This window comes from Dryobates pubescens, chromosome 9 (genome assembly GCF_014839835.1).
Source record: "Dryobates pubescens isolate bDryPub1 chromosome 9, bDryPub1.pri, whole genome shotgun sequence".
NCBI lineage: Eukaryota > Metazoa > Chordata > Aves > Piciformes > Picidae > Dryobates > Dryobates pubescens.
In genome coordinates, this window is record NC_071620.1 from 42770857 (window position 1) to 42792002 (window position 21146).

The window sequence follows — 21146 nt, forward strand, 5'->3', positions numbered from 1 at the left end:
GCTTTTCCCTCACAGCTACAAGGGGAGCACACAAAAACCCACCAAGAAAAGCCCCAACCAACTGAATCTGAATTCCTTTCCTTAGCACACAGCCCAGGTGTGCTCCCCACGGTGTTTGCTGACTCCTCATTAGCTCTCTGGCTGCTCCTCTCTTTCTGCCTGGCTCTGCAGAAATCTTTCCTTTACAAAGGGAGAAACTTCCCTCCTCAAGATTAAAACCCAGGGATGTCTTCATCAGGAGCTCAAACCAAGGGCTGGAGGTTTGCCAACCTGCCTCTCTCTTCCCTCCCCCCCACAACAGAAAGAAGGCTCTGGCAGGAAGGGGTTGGACTGGGTGAGCTTTGCAGGTCCCTCCCAGCCCCTAATGTTCTCTGGGAAAGGGAAAAAGGTGAAGCCTCCTGGGCTGCACTTTCCATCCAGTGCCTCTTGGCCTGTCCCAGGGTGCAGCAGAGCAGAGCCTGGCCCTGTCCCTTCCTTCCTGCCCCCCAGCCCTCAGCTCTTGATAGACATTGATCAGATCCCTCTCAGCCTTCTCCTCTCCAGACTAACCACCCCCAGGGCTCTCAGCCTCTCCTCCCCAGGCAGTCTCCAGTCCCTTCCTCATCCTTGGAGCCTCCCTTGGCCTCTCTGCAGCAGATCCCTGTCCCTCCTGAGCTGGGCAGCCCAGAGCTGGATGCAATATTCCAGGTGAGGTCTCAGCAGGGCAGAGCAGAGGGGGAGGAGAACCTCCCTGGCTCTGCTGCCCACACTCCTCTGGATGCTCCCCAGGACCCCCTTGGCCTTCTTGGCCCCCAGGGCACATTGCTGCCCCATGCAGACCTTGCTGCCCCCCAGCACTCCCAGGTGCTTCTCCCTGGGGCTGCTCTCCAGCAGATCCCCTCCCAGCTGTGCTGCTGCAGTTGATTCTTCCTCCCCAGCTGCAGGACTCTGCACTGATCCTTCTGGAACCTCCTTAGCTTCCTCCCTGCCCAGCTCTCAGTCTGTCCAAGCCTCCCTGAAGGAAATGCTGATGAGGGACAGGGGGACACATCGATTGCAGACCTGCCTGGAGGTGTGAAGACCAAGTCAGAGCTTGCTCTGGGTCACAATGGGAAGGAAAGGCTGAATTCTGCTCTACCCCTGGATAATTTTGTAACCACTGTGGCATGGAGGGACAGAGTGGAGCTGATGGAGCAGGTCCAGAGGAGTCCAGGAAAATGCTCAGGGGGTTGGAGCAGCTCTGCTGGGAGCACAGGCTGAGGGGGCTGGGGGTGTGCAGCCTGCAGAGGAGGAGGCTCCAGGAGGGAAGGGGAGGTTGGATTCTGCTCTGCTCCATCTGTGTTATCCTCACTGTGCCATAAGACATCAAGGGACAGAGTGGAGCTGATGGAGCAGGTCCAGAGGAGGCCACAAAGATGATCCAAGGGTTGGAGCAGCTCTGCTGGGAGCACAGGCTGAGGGAGCTGGGGCTGTGCAGCCTGCAGAGGAGGAGGCTCTGGGGGGACCTTAGAGCTGCCTCCCAACAGCTGAAGGAGGCTACAAGAAGGCTGCAGAGGGACTGTTCCCAGAGGCCTGCAGTGGGCAATGGTTTGAAGCTGAAGGTTGGATGTGAGGAACAAGTTCTGCACCATGAGCAGCATCTCTGGCCACAGCTTTGACCAGCATCAAGTGAAGCTTCCTCAGAGCAGCTCCAGGCCTCTGGGGAGCTAAGTGCAGCTGAGGAGCTGCTGCCTGCAGTCCCTTGGCAGGGAGCTGACCTATTTTGGGGGTGGCTAAAAGGATTTAATGGCATGGAAATAGGCCATGCTCCCCTGGCTGCCTCCTCTGCAGAGCACAGCTGGCATCTGCAGTGTCTTGGTAGCCTTCCTTCAGCCTCTGCTTGGCCATGCAGCCCACCTTGGGGCTCAGCAGATCAGTAAGGGCTTCTGTGCCTCACAGGATGCTAGGGGTTGGAAGGGACCTCTGGAGAGCTTCCAGAGCCAGCCCCCTGCCAGAGCAGGAGCAGAGAACCCAGCACAGGGCACACAGAACACATCCAGACAGGGCTGGGAAGGCTCCACACAAGGAGACTCCACAACCTCTCTGGGCAGCCTGCTCCAGGCCTCTGGCAGCCTCCCAGGGCAGAAGTTCCTCCTCCTGCTGAGCTGCAACCTCCTGGGCTGCACTTTCCATCCATTGCCTCTTGTCCTATCCCAGGGTGCAGCTGAGCAGAGCCTGGCCCTGTCCCTTCCTTCCTGCCCCCCAGCCCTTAGCTATTGATAGACATTGATCAGATCCCTCTCAGCCTTCTGACTGAACACCCCCAGGGCTCTCAGCCTCTCCTCACAGGCACAGGGCTGGGGAGGAGCAGCTGAGGGAGCTGGGGGTGTTCAGTGTGGGGAAGAGGAGGCTGAGGGAGATCTCCTTGCTCTCTGCAGCTCCCTGAGAGGAGGCTGCAGTGAGCTGGGGGTTGGACCCTTCTGCCTAGTCTCAGGTGATGGAAGGAGAGGAACTGGCCTGAAATTGTGCCAGGGGAGGCTCAGGTTGGAGAGGAGGAGAAATGTCTTTGGTGCAAGAGTGGTCAGGGGTTGGCAGAGGCTGCCCAGGGAGGTGGTGGAGTCCCCATGCCTGGAGGGGTTCAGGAAACATGTGGCCATGGCACTTGGGGCCAGGGTTTGGTGGCCATGGTGGGGCTGGGTTGGTGTTGGACTGGGTGAGCTCAGAGGTCATGGCCATGGCTCTTGGGGCCAGGGTTTGGTGGCCATGGTGGGGCTGGGTTGAAGGTTGGGCTGGATGAGCTCAGAGGTCATGGCCATGGCTCTTGGGGCCAGGGTTTGGTGGCCATGGTGGGGCTGGGTTGGTGTTGGACTGGATGAGCTCAGAGGTCATGGCCATGGCTCTTGGGGCCAGGATTTGGTGGCCATGGTGGGGCTGGGTTGAAGGCTGGACTGGATGATCTGAGAGGCCTTTTCCAACCAAAACAATTGTAGTGGGGAGGGAAGAGAGCCATGCCTGGGAGGGAGCAGCACCCTCTTGCCAGGGACTCTCAGCACTCACTGCTGAGTATTTTTTTTCCCCCTACCTCATGTTTCACCTCTCTGAGGAATGCACAGCTGGAAGGGGCTGCTCTAGAGTGTGTGGGGCAGGGAGTGGAGGAACCAAACCAAAACCCTCTCTAAAGCTCTCACCCAAGAGAGAAGCCTGAGCCCTGAGCTGCAGAGCAGAGCAGCAGGACCAGCCCAGCCCTTTCCTGCTCCTCCCCCATGGCCAGTGCCAAGGAAGGCAATTTGCCAGTGGGTGCCAGGAGATGCTCTGATTGCAGGGGCAGCAGCAGCCCAAGCAGTGCCCACGAGCCCCAACAGCTCAAGGCTATCATCTGCTGGGCACAAAGCTCTGCTGTTAGCCTGCACTCATCTCCCTCTCAGCTGCTGGGTCCTTAGCAGCAGGATTGAGAGGTTAATTATTGTTTAGTCATGGGGACAGGTCACTGTCATCAATAATTGTGGGCTTCTACATCTGCCTTCCATGGAGGAGGTGCAGAGAGGTCTGGGGGGTACAAATCCAGCAAGCTGTGGCATTCATCCCACCCCAGGCTGCTGTCTGTGGGGAGTGGTGGAGAAATCCCTGCTGCCAGAACACAGATTGGCTGCATTGAGTCCTCCCTGGTCCCCCTGGCATGGCTCAGAAGCTCCATGGCTCTGCACTTGTGGCTCCTGTGGCCTTGCTGCCTGCAAGCTGAGAGGCTGCAGGGCAAGGTGAAGGGCAGCAGGATCATGGAATCAATTGCCAGGCTGGGAAGGGACCTCAAGGCTCAGCCAGTCCCAACCCCCTGCCATGGGCAGGGACACCTCACACCACAGCAGGTTGCTCACAGCCACCTCCAGCCTGGCTGCAAACACCTCCAGGCAGGAGGCTTCCACCACCTCCCTGGGCAGCCTGTGCCAGGCTCTCACCACCCTCATGGGCAACAACTTCTTCCTCACAGCCAATCTCAATCTCCCCACTTCCAGTTTTGCTCCATCCCCCCTGCTCCTATCCCTCCCCAACACCCTCAGAAGTCCCTCCCCAGCTTTCTTGGAGCCCCCTGCAGATCCTGGAAGGCCACAATGAGGTCTCCTGGGAGCCTTCTCCTCTCCAGCCTGCACAACCCCAACTCCCTCAGTCTGTGCTCACAGCAGAGCAGCTCCAGCCCTCTGCTCCTCCTCCTGGCCCTGCTCTGGACACCTTCCAGCCCCTCCAGAGCCTCCCTGGCACAGAGGCTCCAGAACTGGCCCCAGAGCTCCAGGTGGGGTCTCAGGAGGTCCTGAAACCGAAGAGGAGGCTCAGGGGAGACCTTCTTGCTCTCTGCAACTCCCTGAAGGGAGGTGGTAGCCAGGTGGGGGTTGGGCTCTTCTCCCAGGCAGCCAGCACCAGAACAAGAGGACACAGTCTCAAGCTGTGCCAGAGGAGTTTCAGGCTGGAGGTGAGGAGAAAGTTCTTCCCTTGAAGAGAGATTGGCCATGGGGATGTGCTGCCCAGGGAGGTGGTGGAGTCCCCATCCCTGGAGGTGTTCAAGAGGGGCTTGGATGTGGCCCTTGGAGCCATGGTTTGGCTGTCAGGAGGTGCTGGGTGCTAGGTTGGACCTGGTGATCTCTGAGGTCTTTTCCAAGCTGGCTGTTCTGTGATTCCTTCTGTGACTTCCTGGCACTGAAGTGGGTGGCAGAGCTGCCCTGCTGGAAGCGTAGGAAGGCTCTGCAGAGAGGGATCTGCTTTCCCTCTCCTTGGAGGTGCTCCTCCCCAGCACCACCCCCAGCAGGGCTCTCTGACTGCCTGCCCCCTTCTGTCCCAGGTATCTTCCACTTGAAGGTGCCTGAGTCCTCCCACGTTGGATCTGCCGTGGGGAGGATCCGGGCAGTGGATCCTGACTCGGGCAAGAACGCAGAGATTGAGTACAACATCGTGCCAGGGGATGGGGGAAACCTCTTTGACATCACCACAGATGAGAACACCCAGGAGGGAGTCATCAAACTGAAGAAGGTAGGTGGCACCCGTGGGAGGGGAGCTCAGTGGGGTGGGGAGATGGGGGAGGGAAGGAAACGTTGGGGGACTGCAACTCAGCAGAGACACAGAGGAGCTGGAGCCCTCCTGAGCATCTCTAGCTGTAGGCAGAGACTCACAGCATGGCAGGGGCTGGAAGGGACCTTGGAGAGCTTCCAGTGCCAGCCCCCTGCCAGAGCAGGAGCAGAGAACCCAGCACAGGGCACACAGAACACATCCAGACAGGGCTGCAAAGGCTCCACACAAGGAGACTCCACAACCTCTCTGGGCAGCCTGCTCCAGGCCTCTGGCAGCCTCCCAGGGCAGAAGTTCCTCCTCCTGCTGAGCTGCAACCTCCTGGGCTGCAGTTTCCATCCATTGTCTCTTGTCCTATCCCAGGGTGCAGCTGAGCAGAGCCTGGCCCTGGCCCTTCCTTCCTGCCCCCCAGCCCTCAGCTATTGATAGACATTGATCAGATCCCTCTCAGCCTTCTCCTCTGCAGACTGAACACCCCCAGGGCTCTCAGCCTCTCCTCCCCAGGCACTCTCCAGTCCCTTCCTCATCCTTGGAGCCTCCCTTGGCCTCTCTGCAGCAGATCCCTGTCCCTCCTGAGCTGGGCAGCCCAGAGCTGGATGCAATATTCCAGGGGAGGTCTCAGCAGGGCAAAGCAGAGGGGGAGGAGAACCTCCCTGGCTCTGCTGCCCACCCTCCTCTGTGTGCCCCCCAGGGTGCTGTGGGGCTCTGTGCCAAGGGCTTTCCTCCTGCTCCTGTGGTAGCCATGGAGTAGCTGAATTTTCAGCCCAGCCTGACCTCCTGCTCCCCTTCCTTCCTGCAGCCCTTGGACTTTGAAACCAAGAAGGCTTACACCTTCAAGGTGGAGGCCTCCAACCTCCACCTGGATCACCGCTTCCACTCCGTGGGGCCCTTCAAGGACACTGCCACGGTGAAGATCAACGTGCTGGACATGGAGGAGCCTCCAGTCTTCAGCAAACCTCTCTACACCATGGAGGTGTACGAGGACACCCCTGTGGGCACCATCATAGGGGCAGTGACAGCACAAGACCTCGATGCTGGCAGCAGCTCGGTGAGGTAAGGGCAATCTTCCTCCTGCAGGAGCTGTCAGAGGACCCCAAGTGCTGCTCAAAGGGAGGCTAGGGGGGAAAGAAAGAGCTTGGCAGGGAGATGTGGCACTTGGGACATGGAGTAGAACTACAAGTGGGCAGATTCAGATTGGATGTTAGGAAGAAGTTCTTCACCCTTATGGTGAGGTGAGGAAGATTTTCCTCCTTCAGTAGAAGCCAAAGTGATGCTAAAAGAGAAGCTTGGGAAGAAAAGAGCTTAGGAAGGAGCTGTGGCACTTGGGACCTGGACTAGGCACATGGAGCAGAACTAGAAGAGGGTAGATTCAGATTGGATGTTAGGAAGGAATTGGAACCCAGGAAGTTCCACCTCAATATGAGGTGTCCAGAGCAGGGCCAGGAGGAGGAGCAGAGGGCTGGAGCTGCTCTGCTGTGAGCACAGACTGAGGGAGTTGGGGTTGTGCAGGCTGGAGAGGAGAAGGCTCCCAGGAGACCTCATTGTGGCCTTGCAGGATCTGCAGGGGGCTGCAAGAAAGCTGGGGAGGGACTTTTGAGGGTGTGAGGGAGGGATAGGTCCAGGGGGGGATGGATCCAAGCTAGAAATGGGTAGACTGAGATTGGCTGTGAGGAAGAAGTTGTTGCCCATGAGGGTGGTGAGAGCCTGGCACAGGCTGCCCAGGGAGGTGGTGGAAGCCTCCTGCCTGGAGGTGTTTGCAGCCAGGCTGGAGGTGGCTGTGAGCAACCTGCTGTGGTGTGAGGTGTCCCTGCCCATGGCAGGGGGCTGGGACTGGCTGAGCCTTGAGCTCCCTCCCAGCCCAAACCATTCTGTGATGCTAAGTCAGAAAGCCTGCAGGAGAGGCAAGCCAGCCCTTGCCAAGTGAAACCTTCCTGGGAATCATCTGTGGATGCTGGAGACTCAAGAAGAGTTCATTCAGCTCCCAGGCAGCAAAGAACAACTTGGCAGGGGCAAAGCTTTTTAAGATTGAAGGTAGAGAAGAAGCCAGAGGGAGAGGGAAAGGAACTCTGGGACCATGAGAGTCCTCCTCTGGTTTGTGATGGTTGCAAAGGTGTTTGGGGTGGGAGAAGAAAGCCAAAGTGTGGCAGTGTGCTGCACTGTGTGGAGTTTGGAGGCAGGCAGCTGGGTTGGCTCAAGCACAGAATGGATCAGGCTGGAAGGAAGCCTCCAAGGTCATCCAGTCCACCCCCCTGCAGTGAGCAGGGACAGCTCCAGCTGGAGCAGGTTGCTCCTGGTGCTGATCTAAGGAGTTTTAGGACCTCCTGAGGATAAAAATGAATCAGTGGTAGGTGTCCATAGGGCATGAATGTGCTGGGCTGAGATGTCTGACTGGGGAGGAAGTGCAAACAAGGGGCAAGGCTGAGCTGTTAGAGAGTCATGGAATGGGCTGGGTTGGAAGGGACCCCCAGAGCTCATCCAGCCCAACCCCCCTGCACTCAGCAGGGACATCCCCAACCAGAGCAGGTTGCCCAGAGCCCTGTCCAGCCTCACCTGGAATATCTCCAGGGATGAGGCCTCAACCACCTCCCTGCTAACCTCTTGTAGGTCCAAGGAGTTTATGGCCTAGGGCTTGCAGGGAGTGACCTGCCTGGGAGGCAAGAGGATGCTGGAGACTCAAGAAGAGTTCATGCAGCTCCCAGGCAGCAAGGAACAGCTTGGCAGGGGCAAAGCTTTCAAGAATGGAGGGTAGGGAAGAAGCCAGAGGGAGGGGGAAAGGAAGAATAGGACCATAATAGTCCTGGTTTACTTCCCAGCACTGTGACCCTCCTGCTGCTGTGATTGCACAGAGGCAGCTCACAGCCCAGAGGCACAGGCTGTAATTTCCCTTTAGCTCCAATAATAGACTCCCTCAGAGTCTCTTTGGACCACTTACTCCAAAGCTTTCTCCTCCAGCAGTGGGGATCTGAAGCCTCCCAGCCAGCCACTGTGAGATTTCAACCTGCAGACACATCTCACCTCCAGCTGGGACCCTCCCAAGGGCTGGATGGACACCAAGGGGCAGGAGGAAGGGAAACTTGTGTGCTGCAGCTGCTTGTTCTGCCTGGGGCTGCCCAGAGTCAACCCTGGGAGCACTTTTCTTGCTGTAAAATTCAGCCTGCCAACATTTGTGCTGAGACCACAGCTGCAGCTCTGGGGCCAGCTCTGGAGCCTCTGTGCCAGGAAGGATCTGGAGGGGCTGGAAGGTGTCCAGAGAAGGGCCAGGAGGAGGAGCAGAGGGCTGGAGCTGCTCTGCTGTGAGCACAGACTGAGGGAGTTGGGGTTGTGCAGGCTGGAGAGGAGAAGGCTCCCAGGAGACCTCATTGTGGCCTTCCAGGATCTGCAGGGGGCTGCAAGAAAGCTGGGGAGGGACTTTGGAGGGTGTCAGGGAGGGATAGGAGCAGGGGGAATGGATCCAAGCTGGAGGAGGGGAGGCTGAGATTGGCTGTGAGGAAGAAGTTGTTGCCCATGAGGGTGGTGAGAGCCTGGCACAGGCTGCCCAGGGAGGTGGCTGAGGCTCCATCCCTGGAGACATTCAAGACCATTGGTGTGGCCCTGGGCAGCCTCCTCTAGCTGGCTGCAGGGAGGGTTGAACAAGATGACCTTGGAGGGTTCTGACCTCCTTGCTCTCTGCAGCCCCCTGAGAGGAGGCTGCAGTGAGGTGAGGCTTGGGCTCTGCTCCCTTGTCTCAGGTGATAGGAGGAGAGGAACTGGCCTGAGACTGTGCCTGGGGAGGCTGAGGTTGGAGAGGAGGAGAAATGTCTTTGCTGCAGGAGTGGTCAGGGACTGGCAGAGGCTGCCCAGGCAGGTGGTGGAGTCCCCATGCCTGGAGGAAACCTGTGGCCATGGCACTTGGGGCCAGGGTTTGGTGGCCATGGTGGGGTTGGGTTGCTGGCTGGACTGGGTGATCTCAAAGGGCTTTTCCCACCCAAACCATTCTGTGGGTCTGTGATGCAAAAAGCAAAGCAAGCAGAGTCCATTCCTGTTGGGTTGGTGCTCCTAGGTTTGCTCTCCTCCTGCTCCTTGCCTGAGCACTTTCCCTGAGCCACTCTTGCAGCAGTGCAAGGAGTCCCTGTCCCTGGAGGGGCTCAAGACAGGCTTGGATGGGGCACTTGGAGCCGTGGTTTAGTTGCCAGGAGGAGTTAGGCATTAGGTCATAGGTTGGGCTTGATGATCCCTGAGGTCTTCTCCAAGCTGGTTGATGCTGTGACCTTTGCTCACACACAGGTACTTCATTGACTGGAAGAACGACCTGGACAGCTCCTTCACAATAGATGCCACAGAAGGAACCATTGCCACCAATGAGCTGCTGGACAGGGAAAGCACAGCCCAGTACAACTTCTCCATCGTTGCAAGTAAAGTTAGTAAGTATGAGGGGGCACTGGGGTGATGCTTGGAGCAGGCTGCCCAGAGAGGAGGTGGAGTCTCCTCCTCTGGAGGCTTTTGAGACCTGGATGTGTTCCTCTGTGACCTGTGCTGGGGGGAAACTGCAGCACAGGAGGCTCCACCTCAGCAGCAGGAGGAACTTCTGCCCTGGGAGGCTGCCGGAGGCCTGGAGCAGGCTGCCCAGAGAGGTTGTGGAGTCTCCTTGTCTGGAGCCTTCCCAGCCCTGCCTGGATGTGTTCTGTGTGCCCTGTGCTGGGTTCTGTGCTGCTCTGGCAGGGGGCTGGCACTGGAAGCTCTCCAGAGCTCCCTTCCACCCCCTGCCATCCTGTGATCTGTGACCTTGTGCTTCTCCCCCCAATCCTTGCCAGGTAACCCACTGCTAAGCAGCAGAGTCCAGGTCATCATCAACGTCCTGGATGTCAACGAGTTCCCCCCTGAGCTGTCCGTGCCCTCCGAGACAGCTGTGTGTGAGAACGCCAAGGCAGGGCAGGTACTGCACAGCCCCCTGCCCCCTGCTCGGCTTTGCCTGCCCCTGCCAGGGGCTCTGCTTGGAAGTGGCAGCAGGGCTGCAACCCTCTGGGGCTGCTGCTTGGCTGTTGTTACTCTGGGCATGGAGGGGAGGTTGGAACTGGATGATCAGTGCTGGGCCCTGTCCTCTTTAACATCTTCACTGATGATCTGGATGAGGGGGGTGAGTCAGTCAGCAGCAAGTCTGCAGATGACACCAAGTTAGGAGTTGGTCAGTTAGAGGGCAGAAGGGCTCTGCAGAGGGACCTCAACTGACTGGACAGCTGGGCAGAGGCCAACAGGATGGCATTCAACAAGTCCAAGTGCCAGGGGCTGCACTTTGGCCACAGCAACCCCAGGCAGAGCTACAGGCTGGGGGCAGAGTGGCTGAGAGCTGCCAAACAGAGAGGGACCTGGGGGTGCTGATTGACAGCTGCCTAAACATGAGCCAGCAGTGTGCCCAGGGGGCCAAGAAGGCCAAGGGCATCCTGGCCTGCATCAGGAACAGTGTGGCCAGCAGGAGCAGGGAGGTCATTGTGCCCCTGGACTCTGCATTGGTTAGGCCACACCTTGAGTCCTGTGTCCAGTTCTGGGCTCCTCAGTTTAGGAAGGACATTGAGACACTTGAAGGTGTCCAGAGAAAGGCAACAAGGCCTTGAGCACAGCCCTGTGAGGAGAGGCTGAGGGAGCTGGGGTTGCTTAGCCTGGAGAAGAGGAGGCTCAGGGGAGACCTCATTGCCCTCTGCAACTCCCTGAAGGGAGGTTGTAGCCAGGTGGGGGTTGGTCTCTTCTCCCAGGCAACCAGCACCAGAACAAGAGGACACAGACTCCAGCTGTGCCAGGGGAGGTTTAGACTCGAGGTGAGGAGAAAGTTCTTCACTGCTAGAGTCATTCATCATTGGGATGTGCTGCCCAGGGAGGTGGTGGAGTCCCCATCCCTGGAGGTGTTCCAGAGGGGCTTGGATGTGGCACTTGGTGCCATGGTCTAGGCATGGGGTCTGTGGTGACAGCTTGGAATCGATGATCCTCGAGGTCTCTTCCAAGCTTAGCGATGCTGTGATGATGCTGTGATGATGCTGTGATGCTGTGATGCTGCTGTGATGCTGCTGTGATGATGCTGTGATGCTGCTGTGGTGCTGTGATGCTGTGATGCTGTGATGCTGTGATGCTGTGATGATGCTGTGATGATGCTGTGATGATGCTGTGATGCTGCTGTGATGCTGCTGTGATGATGCTGTGATGCTGCTGTGGTGCTGTGATGCTGTGATGCTGTGATGCTGTGATGATGCTGTGATGATGCTGTGATGATGCTGTGATGATGCTGTGATGATGCTGTGATGCTGCTGTGATGATGCTGTGACGCTGTGATGCTGTGGTGCTGTGATCTCTGCCCTCTCTTCCTGCCTGAGCCAGCCTGGGGCTCTCTCCTTCGATGTTTCAAAGGGGTCTGACAGGAGAATTTCCCTCCCTCTGCTTCCAGGTGATCCAGACTGTCACTGCAGCAGACAGAGACCTGTCACCAGCTGGGCAAAGGTTCTCCTTCAGGCTGTCACCCGAGGCTGCCAGCAAGCCCAACTTCACAGTGCACGACTACAGGAGTGAGTTCCTGCCGCGCAGCTCGCCGGCAGGGCCAGCAGGCTCTGCCTGCAGTGACAGAGGAGGTGGCTGGGATGGCACTCCTGGCCACAGCCTGGCATTGCCATGCCACATTCCTAACTGCCAAGCAGCAGCAACAGGCTCTGCCTGCAGTGACAGAGGTGGTGGCTGGGATGGCAGTCCTGGCCACAGCCTGGCATTGCCATGCCACATTCCTAACTGCCAAGCAGCAGCAACAGGCTCTGCCTGCAGTGACAGAGGAGGTGGCTGGGATGGCACTCCTGGCCACAGCCTGGCATTGCCATGCCACATTCCTAACTGCCAAGCAGCAGCAACAGGCTCTGCCTGCAGTGACAGAGGTGGTGGCTGGGATGGCACTCCTGGCCACAGCCTGGCATTGCCATGCCACATTCCTAACTGCCAAGCAGCAGCAACAGGCTCTGCCTGCAGTGACAGAGGTGGTGGCTGGGATGGCAGTCCTGGCCACAGCCTGGCATTGCCATGCCACATTCCTAACTGCCAAGCAGCAGCAACAGGCTCTGCCTGCAGTGACAGAGGAGGTGGCTGGGATGGCACTCCTGGCCACAGCCTGGCATTGCCATGCCACATTCCTAACTGCCAAGCAGCAGCAACAGGCTCTGCCTGCAGTGACAGAGGTGGTGGCTGGGATGGCAGTCCTGGCCACAGCCTGGCATTGCCATGCCACATTCCTAACTGCCAAGCAGCAGCAACAGGCTCTGCCTGCAGTGACAGAGGAGGTGGCTGGGATGGCACTCCTGGCCACAGCCTGGCATTGCCATGCCACATTCCTAACTGCCAAGCACACAGCAACAGGCTCTGCCTGCAGTGACAGAGGAGGTGGCTGGGATGGCACTCCTGGCCACAGCCTGGCATTGCCATGCCACATTCCTAACTGCCAAGCAGCAGCAACAGGCTCTGCCTGCAGTGACAGAGGAGGTGGCTGGGATGGCACTCCTGGCCACAGCCTGGCATTGCCATGCCACATTCCTAACTGCCAAGCAGCAGCAACAGGCTCTGCCTGCAGTGACAGAGGTGGTGGCTGGGATGGCAGTCCTGGCCACAGCCTGGCATTGCCATGCCACATTCCTAACTGCCAAGCAGCAGCAACAGGCTCTGCCTGCAGTGACAGAGGAGGTGGCTGGGATGGCACTCCTGGCCACAGCCTGGCATTGCCATGCCACATTCCTAACTGCCAAGCAGCAGCAACAGGCTCTGCCTGCAGTGACAGAGGTGGTGGCTGGGATGGCACTCCTGGCCACAGCCTGGCATTGCCATGCCACATTCCTAACTGCCAAGCAGCAGCAACAGGCTCTGCCTGCAGTGAGAGGAGGTGGCTGGGATGGCAGTCCTGGCCACAGCCTGGCATTGCCATGCCACATTCCTAACTGCCAAGCACCAGCGAGAGACATGCAGGTCCTGCCTCGTCTCTTATGTTCAAGGCACAGCAATTGCCAAAGCACCAAAGGCTGAGGTTTCCCTGCAGGCCAGCAAAACTTTTCTGCTTTCCTTTCTTCCCTCCCCCCTTTCTTCCCTCCCCCCTTTCTTCCCTCCCCCCTTTCTTCCCTCCCCCCTTTCTTCCCTCCCCCCTTTCTTCCCTCCCCCCTTTCTTCCCTCCCCCCTTTCTTCCCTCCCCCCTTTCTTCCCTCCCCCCTTTCTTCCCTCCCCAATTTCTTCCCTCCCCAATTTCTTCCCTCCCCAATTTCTTCCCTCCCCAATTTCTTCCCTCCCCCCTTGCCTCCCTCCCCGCTGTTTCTCTCCCCCCTGTCTCCCTCCCCCCTTTGTCCTCTCCCTTTTAACCCCCCTTTCAGTGTTAGGTAATAGGTTGGACTTGATGATGTCTGAGGTCTTTTCCAACCTGCTTGACTCCATGCTCCTACTCTGTGAAACTGGAGCAGGGCAGATTCAGGGTGGACAGATTCAGACCCAGGACAGATTCAGGAGGAAGCTCTGCACCATGAGGGTGAGGAGAGACTGGAGCAGGCTGCCCAGGGAGGTGGCTGAGGCTCCATCCCTGGAGACATTCAGGGTCAGCCTTGGTGTGGCCCTGGGCAGCCTGATCTAGCTGGAGGTGTCCCTGCTGGCTGCAGGGGGAGGGTTGAACAAGATGAGCTTGGAGGGTCCCTTCCTAGCCAATGCAGTCTGGGAATCTGGGCACCAGCCTGAGTCTCTGGTTGGTATTTTTCCAGAAGGACCTTGAACAGCTGAAAGAGGCAGAGGAAGAGCAACAGAAAGTGCTCAAAGCCAAAGAGCCAAGAGCCTGACTCTGATTCCTCTCAAAGGGGACTGGAAAGTCAATTGGCTGCCTTGCAGCACCTATGGAAGTGAGCCTCAACAGTGCAATTAGAAGAGAGATGGGGGAGGGGGGGGAAGAAAGAAAGAACAGGAATAATTCTATTAATAGAAGTAAGATGAAGCTGGAAGAGGCCAAATTCAACCTGAACCTCTTCTGTGCAGTGCAGATGACTCATCCCAGAGAGAAAGAGCAGGCAGCAGATGGAAGCTGGTTTGAGTCACAGGGCTTGGAGGCATTTTCCTTTGTCAAAAGACTCAGCACGTTCCCTGTGTCATGGTTGTGTGGCACAGAAAGGGCTGCAGGAGGGCACAGTGAGGCTGGAGGGGAGGAAGAAATTCTTGGCAGTGGACTTGGGGAGAGCCTGGCACAGGCTGCCCTGGGAGGCTGTGGGTGTTCCCTCCATGGAGGTGTTCCAGGCCAGGCTGGATGAGGCCTTGAGCTACCTGAGCTGGTGGGAGGTGTCCCTGGCCATGGCAGGAGGTTGGAACTGGATGATCTTGAAGGTCCCTTCCAACCCAAACCATTCTATGACCTTTGAGGTCCCTTCCAACCCAAACCATTCTATGATTCTATGACCTTTGAGTTCTCTTCCAACCCAACCCATTCTATCATTCTATGACCTTTGAGGTCCCTTCCAACCCAAACCATTCTATGAATCTTTCAGACCACAAGCTTGGAGTATAAGGAGATAAAGGAGATAATGGGATGAGGTTTAACAAGGCCAAGTGCAGGCTCCTCCACCTTGGCCACAACAGCCCCCTGGTGGCTACAGACTGGGGATGAGAGGCTGGAGAGCAGCCTGGCAGAGAGGGACCCGGCAGTGCTGACTGGCAAGAGCTGAACACGAGCCAGCAGTGTGCCCAGGGGGCACAGAAGGCCAATGGCATCTTGCCTGGATCAGGAACAATGTGGCCAGCAGGAGCAGGGATGGAATTCTGCCCCTGTGCTCAGCACTGGGGAGGCCTCACCTCGAGCACTGTGTGCAGCTCTGGGACCCTCACTGCAGGAGAGATCTTGAGGTGTTGGAGTAGGTGCAGAGGAGAGCAAAGGGGACTGGAGGGAAAGTCTGCTGAGGAGAGGCTGAGGGAGCTGGGGGTGTTCAGCCTGGAGGAGACTCAGGGGAGACCTTCTCACACTCTACAATTACCTGGAGGGAAGCTGTAGTCAGGTGGGGGTCAGGCTCTGCTCCCTTGCAAGAGGACAAGAGGAGAGGGCATGGCCTGAAGCTGTGCCAGGGGAGGCTTAGGTTGGGTGTTAGGAAGCACTTCCAGATGGAAAGGGGAATCAGGGACTGGAATGTGCTGCCCAGGGAGGTGGTGGAGTCACCATCCCTGGAGGTGCTTAAGGAGAGCCTGGATGTGGCACTCAGTCCATGTGGTGGTGCTGGGGCACAGGCTGGACCTGATGACCTCAGAGGTGTTTTCCAGCCTCACTAACTCTGTGATTGACTCTGTGACAGAAGTGCTCCCCCAAACTCCTCTCCTCACCCTGTTGTGCTTTCCAGACAACACAGCTGGGATTGAAACCAGGAGGAATGGCTACAGCAGAAGGCAGCAGGAGCTCTACTTCCTCCCAGTAGTCATAGAGGACAGCAGCTACCCTGTGCAGAGCAGCACCAGCACCATGACCATCCGTGTCTGCAGGTGTGACCCTGATGGCACCATCCTCTCCTGCAATGTGGAAGCAATCTTCTTGCCAGTGGGGCTCAGCACCGGGGCCCTGGTCGCCATCCTGCTCTGCATCATCATCCTCCTAGGTCAGTCAGCAAGGAGAAGAGCAGGGCCCTGCACCTGGGGTCACAGCAACACAGGGTGCCAGGGCTTGGAAGGGACCCCAAGAGGGGAAGGAAAAGTCAACTGCAGCAGCACAGCCGGGGGGGAATCTGCTGGGGAGCAGCCCCAAGGAGAAGGAGAAGCAGTGCTGGGGGGCAGCAAGGGCTGCAGGGCACAGCAATGTGCCCTGGGGGCCAGGAAGGCCAAGGGGGTCCTGGGGGGCATGCAGAGGAGTGTGGGCAGCACAGCCAGGGAGGTTCTCCTCCCCCTCTGCTCTGCCCTGCTGAGACCTCACCTGGAATATTGCATCCAGCTCTGGGCTGCCCAGCTCAGGAGGGACAGGGATCTGCTGGGGAGAGGCCAAGGGAGGCTCCAAGGATGAGGAAGGGACTGGAGACTGCCTGGGGAGGAGAGGCTGAGAGCCCTGGGGGTGTTCAGTCTGCAGAGGAGAAGGCTGAGAGGGATCTGATCAATGTCTCAATATCTGAGGGCTGGGGGCAGGAAGGAAGGGACAGGGCCAGGCTCTGCTCAGCTGCACCCTGGGATAGGACAAGAGGCAATGGATGGAAAGTGCAGCCCAGGAGGTTGCAGCTCAGCAGGAGGAGGAACTTCTGCCCTGGGAGGCTGCCAGAGGCCTGGAGCAGGCTGCCCAGAGAGGTTGTGGAGTCTCCTTGTCTGGAGCCTTTGCAGCCCTGTCTGGATGTGTTCTGTGTGCCCTGTGCTGGGTTCTCTGCTCCTGCTCTGGCAGGGGGTGTGAACTGAATGACTTTCAGAGGTCCCTTCCAACCCCTAGGAGCTGTCAGCCTGTGAGACTCCACAGCTGGATCTAGTGTGAGGTGTCCCTGCCCATGGCAGCGGGGCTGGAACTGGGTGAAATGAAATTTGGTGCAGCACAACTCAGCCTTTCAGCAGGGTGGCTGGAAGCTCTTTCACTTTCATAGGTTCACAGAATGGGTTGGGTGGGAAGGAACCTTCAAGATCATAGAATCACAGAATGGGTTAGGTGGGAAGGGGCCTTGAATAGCATAGAGGCCTAGAATGCTTTGGTTTGAAAGGGACCTCAAAGACCACAGAGTAGTTTGAGTAGGAAGGGAACTTGAATATCATAGAGTCCTACAGTGGTTTGGGTTAGAAGGGACCTTGAAGATCATAGAACCAGGGAAAGGGTTGGGTTGGAAGGGACCTTGGAGATCATAGAAGCATGGAAAGGGTTGGGTTGGGAGGGACCTTGAAGATCATAGAAGCATGGAAAGGGTTGGGTTGGGAGGGACCTTGGAGATCATAGAACCAGGGAAAGGGTTGGGTTGGGAGGGACCTTGGAGATCATAGAAGCATGGAAAGGGTTGGGTTGGAAGGGACCTTGAAGATCATAGAAGCATGGAAAGGGTTGGGTTGGAAGGGACCTTGAAGATCATAGAAGCATGGAAAGGGTTGGGTTGGGAGGGACCTTGGAGATCACAGAAGCATGGAAAGGGTTGGGTTGGAAGGGACCTTGGAGATCATAGGACCATAGAATGGTTTGGGTTGGAAGGGATCTCCAAGCTCATCCAGTTCCAACTCCCTTCCCACCAGCCCAGGCTGCTCAAGGCCTCATCCAGCCTGGCTTTAAACACCCCCATGGAGGGGGCATCCACAACCACCCTGGGCAGCCTGTGCCAGGCTCTCCCCACCCTTCAAAGGAACTCAAGCCAGTGAGAAAATGATTTGTCACTTGCTTGAGAGGCTCACACATCAGACAGCTAAGGGCTTTTCCTTGGCTAGGGTGCTGCTGTAGCCAGCTGGGGGCTGGGCTCTTCTCCCAGGCACCCAGCACCAGAACAAGAGGACACAGTCTCAAGCTGTGCCAGGGGAGGTTTAGGCTGGAGGTGAGGAAGAAATTCTTCCCAGCAAGAGAGATTGGCCATTGGGATGTGCTGCCCAGGGAGGTGGTGGAGTCACCATCCCTGGAGGTGTTCAAGAGGGGCTTGGATGTGGTACTTGGAGCCATGGCTTAGTTGTCAGGAGGTGTTAGGCATTAGGTGACAGGTTGGACTTGATGATCTCTGAGGGCTTTTCCAACCTGCTTGATTCTGTGATTCTGTGACTGAGACTCTGAGACTCTATGACTCCTCTATGACTCTATGATGACTCTGAGACTCTGTGACTCGGCTCTGAGGCTCTATGATTCCTCTATGACTCCAAGACAACTCTGTGACTCCATGACTCTGAGATTCTGTGGCTCTATGACTCTGAGTCTCTGAGACTCTAAGACTCTATGGCTCTGAGACTCTATGACTCCTCTATAGCTCTGTGACTTTGAGACTCTATGACTCTGAGGCTCTATGACTCCTCTATGGCTCTATGACTTTGAGACTCTATGACTCCTCTATGGCTCTGTGACTCTGAGACTCTATGACTCCTCTGTGACTCTGAGACTCTATGACTCCTCTATGGCTCTGTGACTTTGAGACTCTATGACTCTGAGACTCTATGACTCCTCTATGGCTCTGTGACTCTGAGACTCTATGACTCCTCTATGGCTCTGTGACTCTGAGACTCTATGACTCCTCTATGGCTCTATGACTTTGAGACTCTATGACTCTTGGCTCTATGACTCCTCTGAGGCTCTATGACTCCTCTGAGGCTCTATGACTCCTCTGAGGCTGAGACTGTGTGACCCTGAGGCTCTGTGATCAGAGCAAGCCGAAGGGCTCCTGTGCATGTCCTAAGCTGCCTTTCCCCCCCTTGCAGCGATCGTGGTGCTGTACGTGGCGCTGCGGCGGCAGAGGAAGAAGGACACCCTGATGACCTCCAAAGAAGACATCCGGGACAACGTCATCCACTATGACGACGAAGGGGGTGGGGAGGAGGACACCCAGGCCTTCGACATCGGTGCCCTGAGGAACCCCAAAGCCATGGAGGAGAGCCAAGCGCGGCGGGACATCAAGCCGGAGGCGCTGCGCTTCCCGCGGCAGCCGGCGGCGGCCGAGGACGGCGCAGACATCAAAGACTTCATCCACCAGAGGCTGCAGGAGAACGACGGCGACCCGACAGCGCCCCCCTATGACTCCTTGGCCACCTACGCCTACGAAGGGGCCGGCTCTGTGGCCGAGTCCCTCAGCTCCATAGACTCCCTGACCACGGAGGCAGACCAGGACTACGACTACCTGAGTGACTGGGGGCCTCGCTTTAAGAGCTTGGCAGAGATGTTTGGAGAGGAGGAAAGTTACCACCCCGACAAGGTCACTTAAAGGACCGCTGCCAGAGGAAAAAAACCCCACAAGAAAGAAAGAAAGAAAGAAAAAGTTAAACCCAGAACCCATTTCAAAGCTCAACCTAAGCTTTACCTAGGACAGGGCTTGCTTGGACTCCTCAACCACAGCCGCCGGCTGCCAGCGAGCTCCCACGCTTCTCACGCTGCCGGTTTCGGTTGGAGCAGCGGAGGGGAAGGTCAATGCTGTCACACACCACAGGGCTTTGGTTCTGTGCCTGGGGCTTTGCTTGGGTTGCTTTGCTTGGTTGTTTTCCCTTCCTGCTGTTGTCACTGCTTTTTGTTACTCTGGGATTACACTGAGACCAAGCTCAGGCCCACAAGGTAGAGAGATTCCTGAGGTGGCTTTCTGGCATCGCAGTGGAAGAGTGGTAGCTTTTTTGTTACTCCACTAAAGTGCCTAATTGAACCTTTTTTCTCCTTAAAAAGAGCATCTGCTGTGCTGGGGGGGGGGGGGGAGGTCCCAAAGCTAAAACAAACTTGAATGGCAACCTGGGACAAGAAGCTTTCAGGTCAAGAGGCTTTCAGGCCAAGAAGCTTTGAGGACAAGAAGCTTTCAGTCCAAGAGGCTTTCTGGACAAGAAGCTTTCAGGCCAAGAGGCTTTCAGGACAAGAAGCTTTCTGAACATGAAGCTCTCTGGACAAGAAGCTTTCCAGACAAGAGGCTTTCTGGACATGAAGCTTTCAGGCCAAGAGGCATTCTGGCCAAGAGGCTTTCTGGACCAAGAAAGACCAAGAAGCTTTCAGGCCAAGAAGCAATAGCAACCTGCTGGACTTCTTCTAGGACAGAGCTGGAGATGACTTCTGGGAGTATATTTAATGAGACTCACTGATGGGGAAGGGTTGGGGTGTTGGGGGTGCAGGTGGGGGGGAGGGGAGGGATGGAGGTTGAGCTTGGGTTAGAAGCAAGGAGGCTGTCAAGTCGTCCTCCTTCCAAACGGAGCTGAGACTGCCATTGCTCACTCTGAAGGCATGGAGTTAAGGCCAAATGAAGTGAAAGCAGAAGCAGCAGGATTCAGCCTGCAGCAATGAGTGTTGGAAATGTTCACCCAGATGTTCCCTTCTCTTTTTTTTCCAAGATAATAAAAAAAACAACCACCACCACCACCAACAAAGAGATGAAAGCATCGACTGCTTGATGGGAAGGAACTTCCCTTGGCTCCCCTTCTTCCTTGGAGATGAAGCTGCTCCTAGAAGGGGAAGCCAAGAGGGGTTTGCAAGAGGAGTGGTCTTGGGGTGGGGTTTAGGACCAAGGCATTTCTTGCCCCTCTGACAGATAGCCTCAAAGAAAATGACTGCAGGAAGGAATCAAGGAATGGGGAAGGACTTCAGGGGGGAATTGGATGTGGCACTTGGTGCCATGGTTTAGTCATGAGGTCTGTGGTGACAGGTTGGACTTGATGCTCTTTGAGGTCTCTTCCAACCTTGGTGATTCTGTGACTTGCTTGGCTCTCTGGGCTGCAAGTGCTCCCTGCTGGCTCCTGTGGAGCTTCTCCTCCCCCAGCACCCCCACGGCCTTTTCTCCAGGGCTGCTCTCCAGCCAGCCCCTGCCCAGCCTCTATCAGTGCCTGGCATTGCCCTGAGCCAGCTGCAGGACCTTGCCCTTGGTCTTGTTGAACCTCCTGAGGTTGTCCTGGGCTCAGCTCTGCAGCCTGCCCAGGTCCCACTCTGGGAGTCGCTTTTAGACGTGCAAATTGAGCTGGGGGAAGAAGAGAAGGAATCCAGAGAGAAGCCACTCTGCTGCCTCTGGTGGGTGAAGGGCTCTGAGAGCCTTGGTCTTTGCTGCCCTCGTGTGTCTGGCAGAGCTGAGACTCAAAATGCTTCTGAACAGGAGCTTCCCAAGGTCATGTCAGGAGGCTGAAGAGAAACCTTCCTTCATCTGGAACAAAACAAAAGCGAAATATTTGATTTGGTAGAACCAGAGAATTGTTTGGGTTGCAGTGGGGTGGGGGTTGGGCTCTGCTCCCTAGTCTCAGGGGCTAGAAGGAGAGGAACTGGCCTGAAATTGTGCCAGGGGAGGCTGAGGTTGGAGAGGAGAAGAAATGTCTTTGGTGCCAGAGTGGTCAGGGGTTGGCAGAGGCTGCCCAGGGAGGTGGTGGAGTCCCCATGCCTGGAGGTGTTCAAGAAGCTGCAGGTGTGGTGCTTCAGGATAGGATTTATTGGTCATGGTAGTTGGAGCTGATGATCCTAAAGGTCTTGATGATCTCAGAGGTCTCCTCCAGCCTCCATAATTCTGTGTGGCTCTGTCTGTGTCTTTTCCAGCCTCAATGATTCT

At 56.9% G+C, this 21146-nt stretch overlaps 1 protein-coding gene across 1 annotated transcript in view; it reads left to right on the forward strand.

The window, feature by feature from the left end:
• Positions 1 to 18861, forward strand: part of CDH12 (cadherin 12) — a 72585-nt gene extending 53724 nt beyond the window's left edge. Inside the window, exons 6-12 of the mRNA XM_054164250.1 lie at positions 4787 to 4974; positions 5810 to 6063; positions 9274 to 9410; positions 9801 to 9922; positions 11420 to 11537; positions 15354 to 15605; positions 18352 to 18861. Coding sequence (XP_054020225.1) covers positions 4787 to 4974; positions 5810 to 6063; positions 9274 to 9410; positions 9801 to 9922; positions 11420 to 11537; positions 15354 to 15605; positions 18352 to 18851 — 1571 coding nt within the window. The 3' untranslated portion in view covers positions 18852 to 18861. The remainder of the gene's footprint in view (positions 1 to 4786; positions 4975 to 5809; positions 6064 to 9273; positions 9411 to 9800; positions 9923 to 11419; positions 11538 to 15353; positions 15606 to 18351) is intronic.
• Positions 18862 to 21146: the final 2285 nt, after the last annotated feature.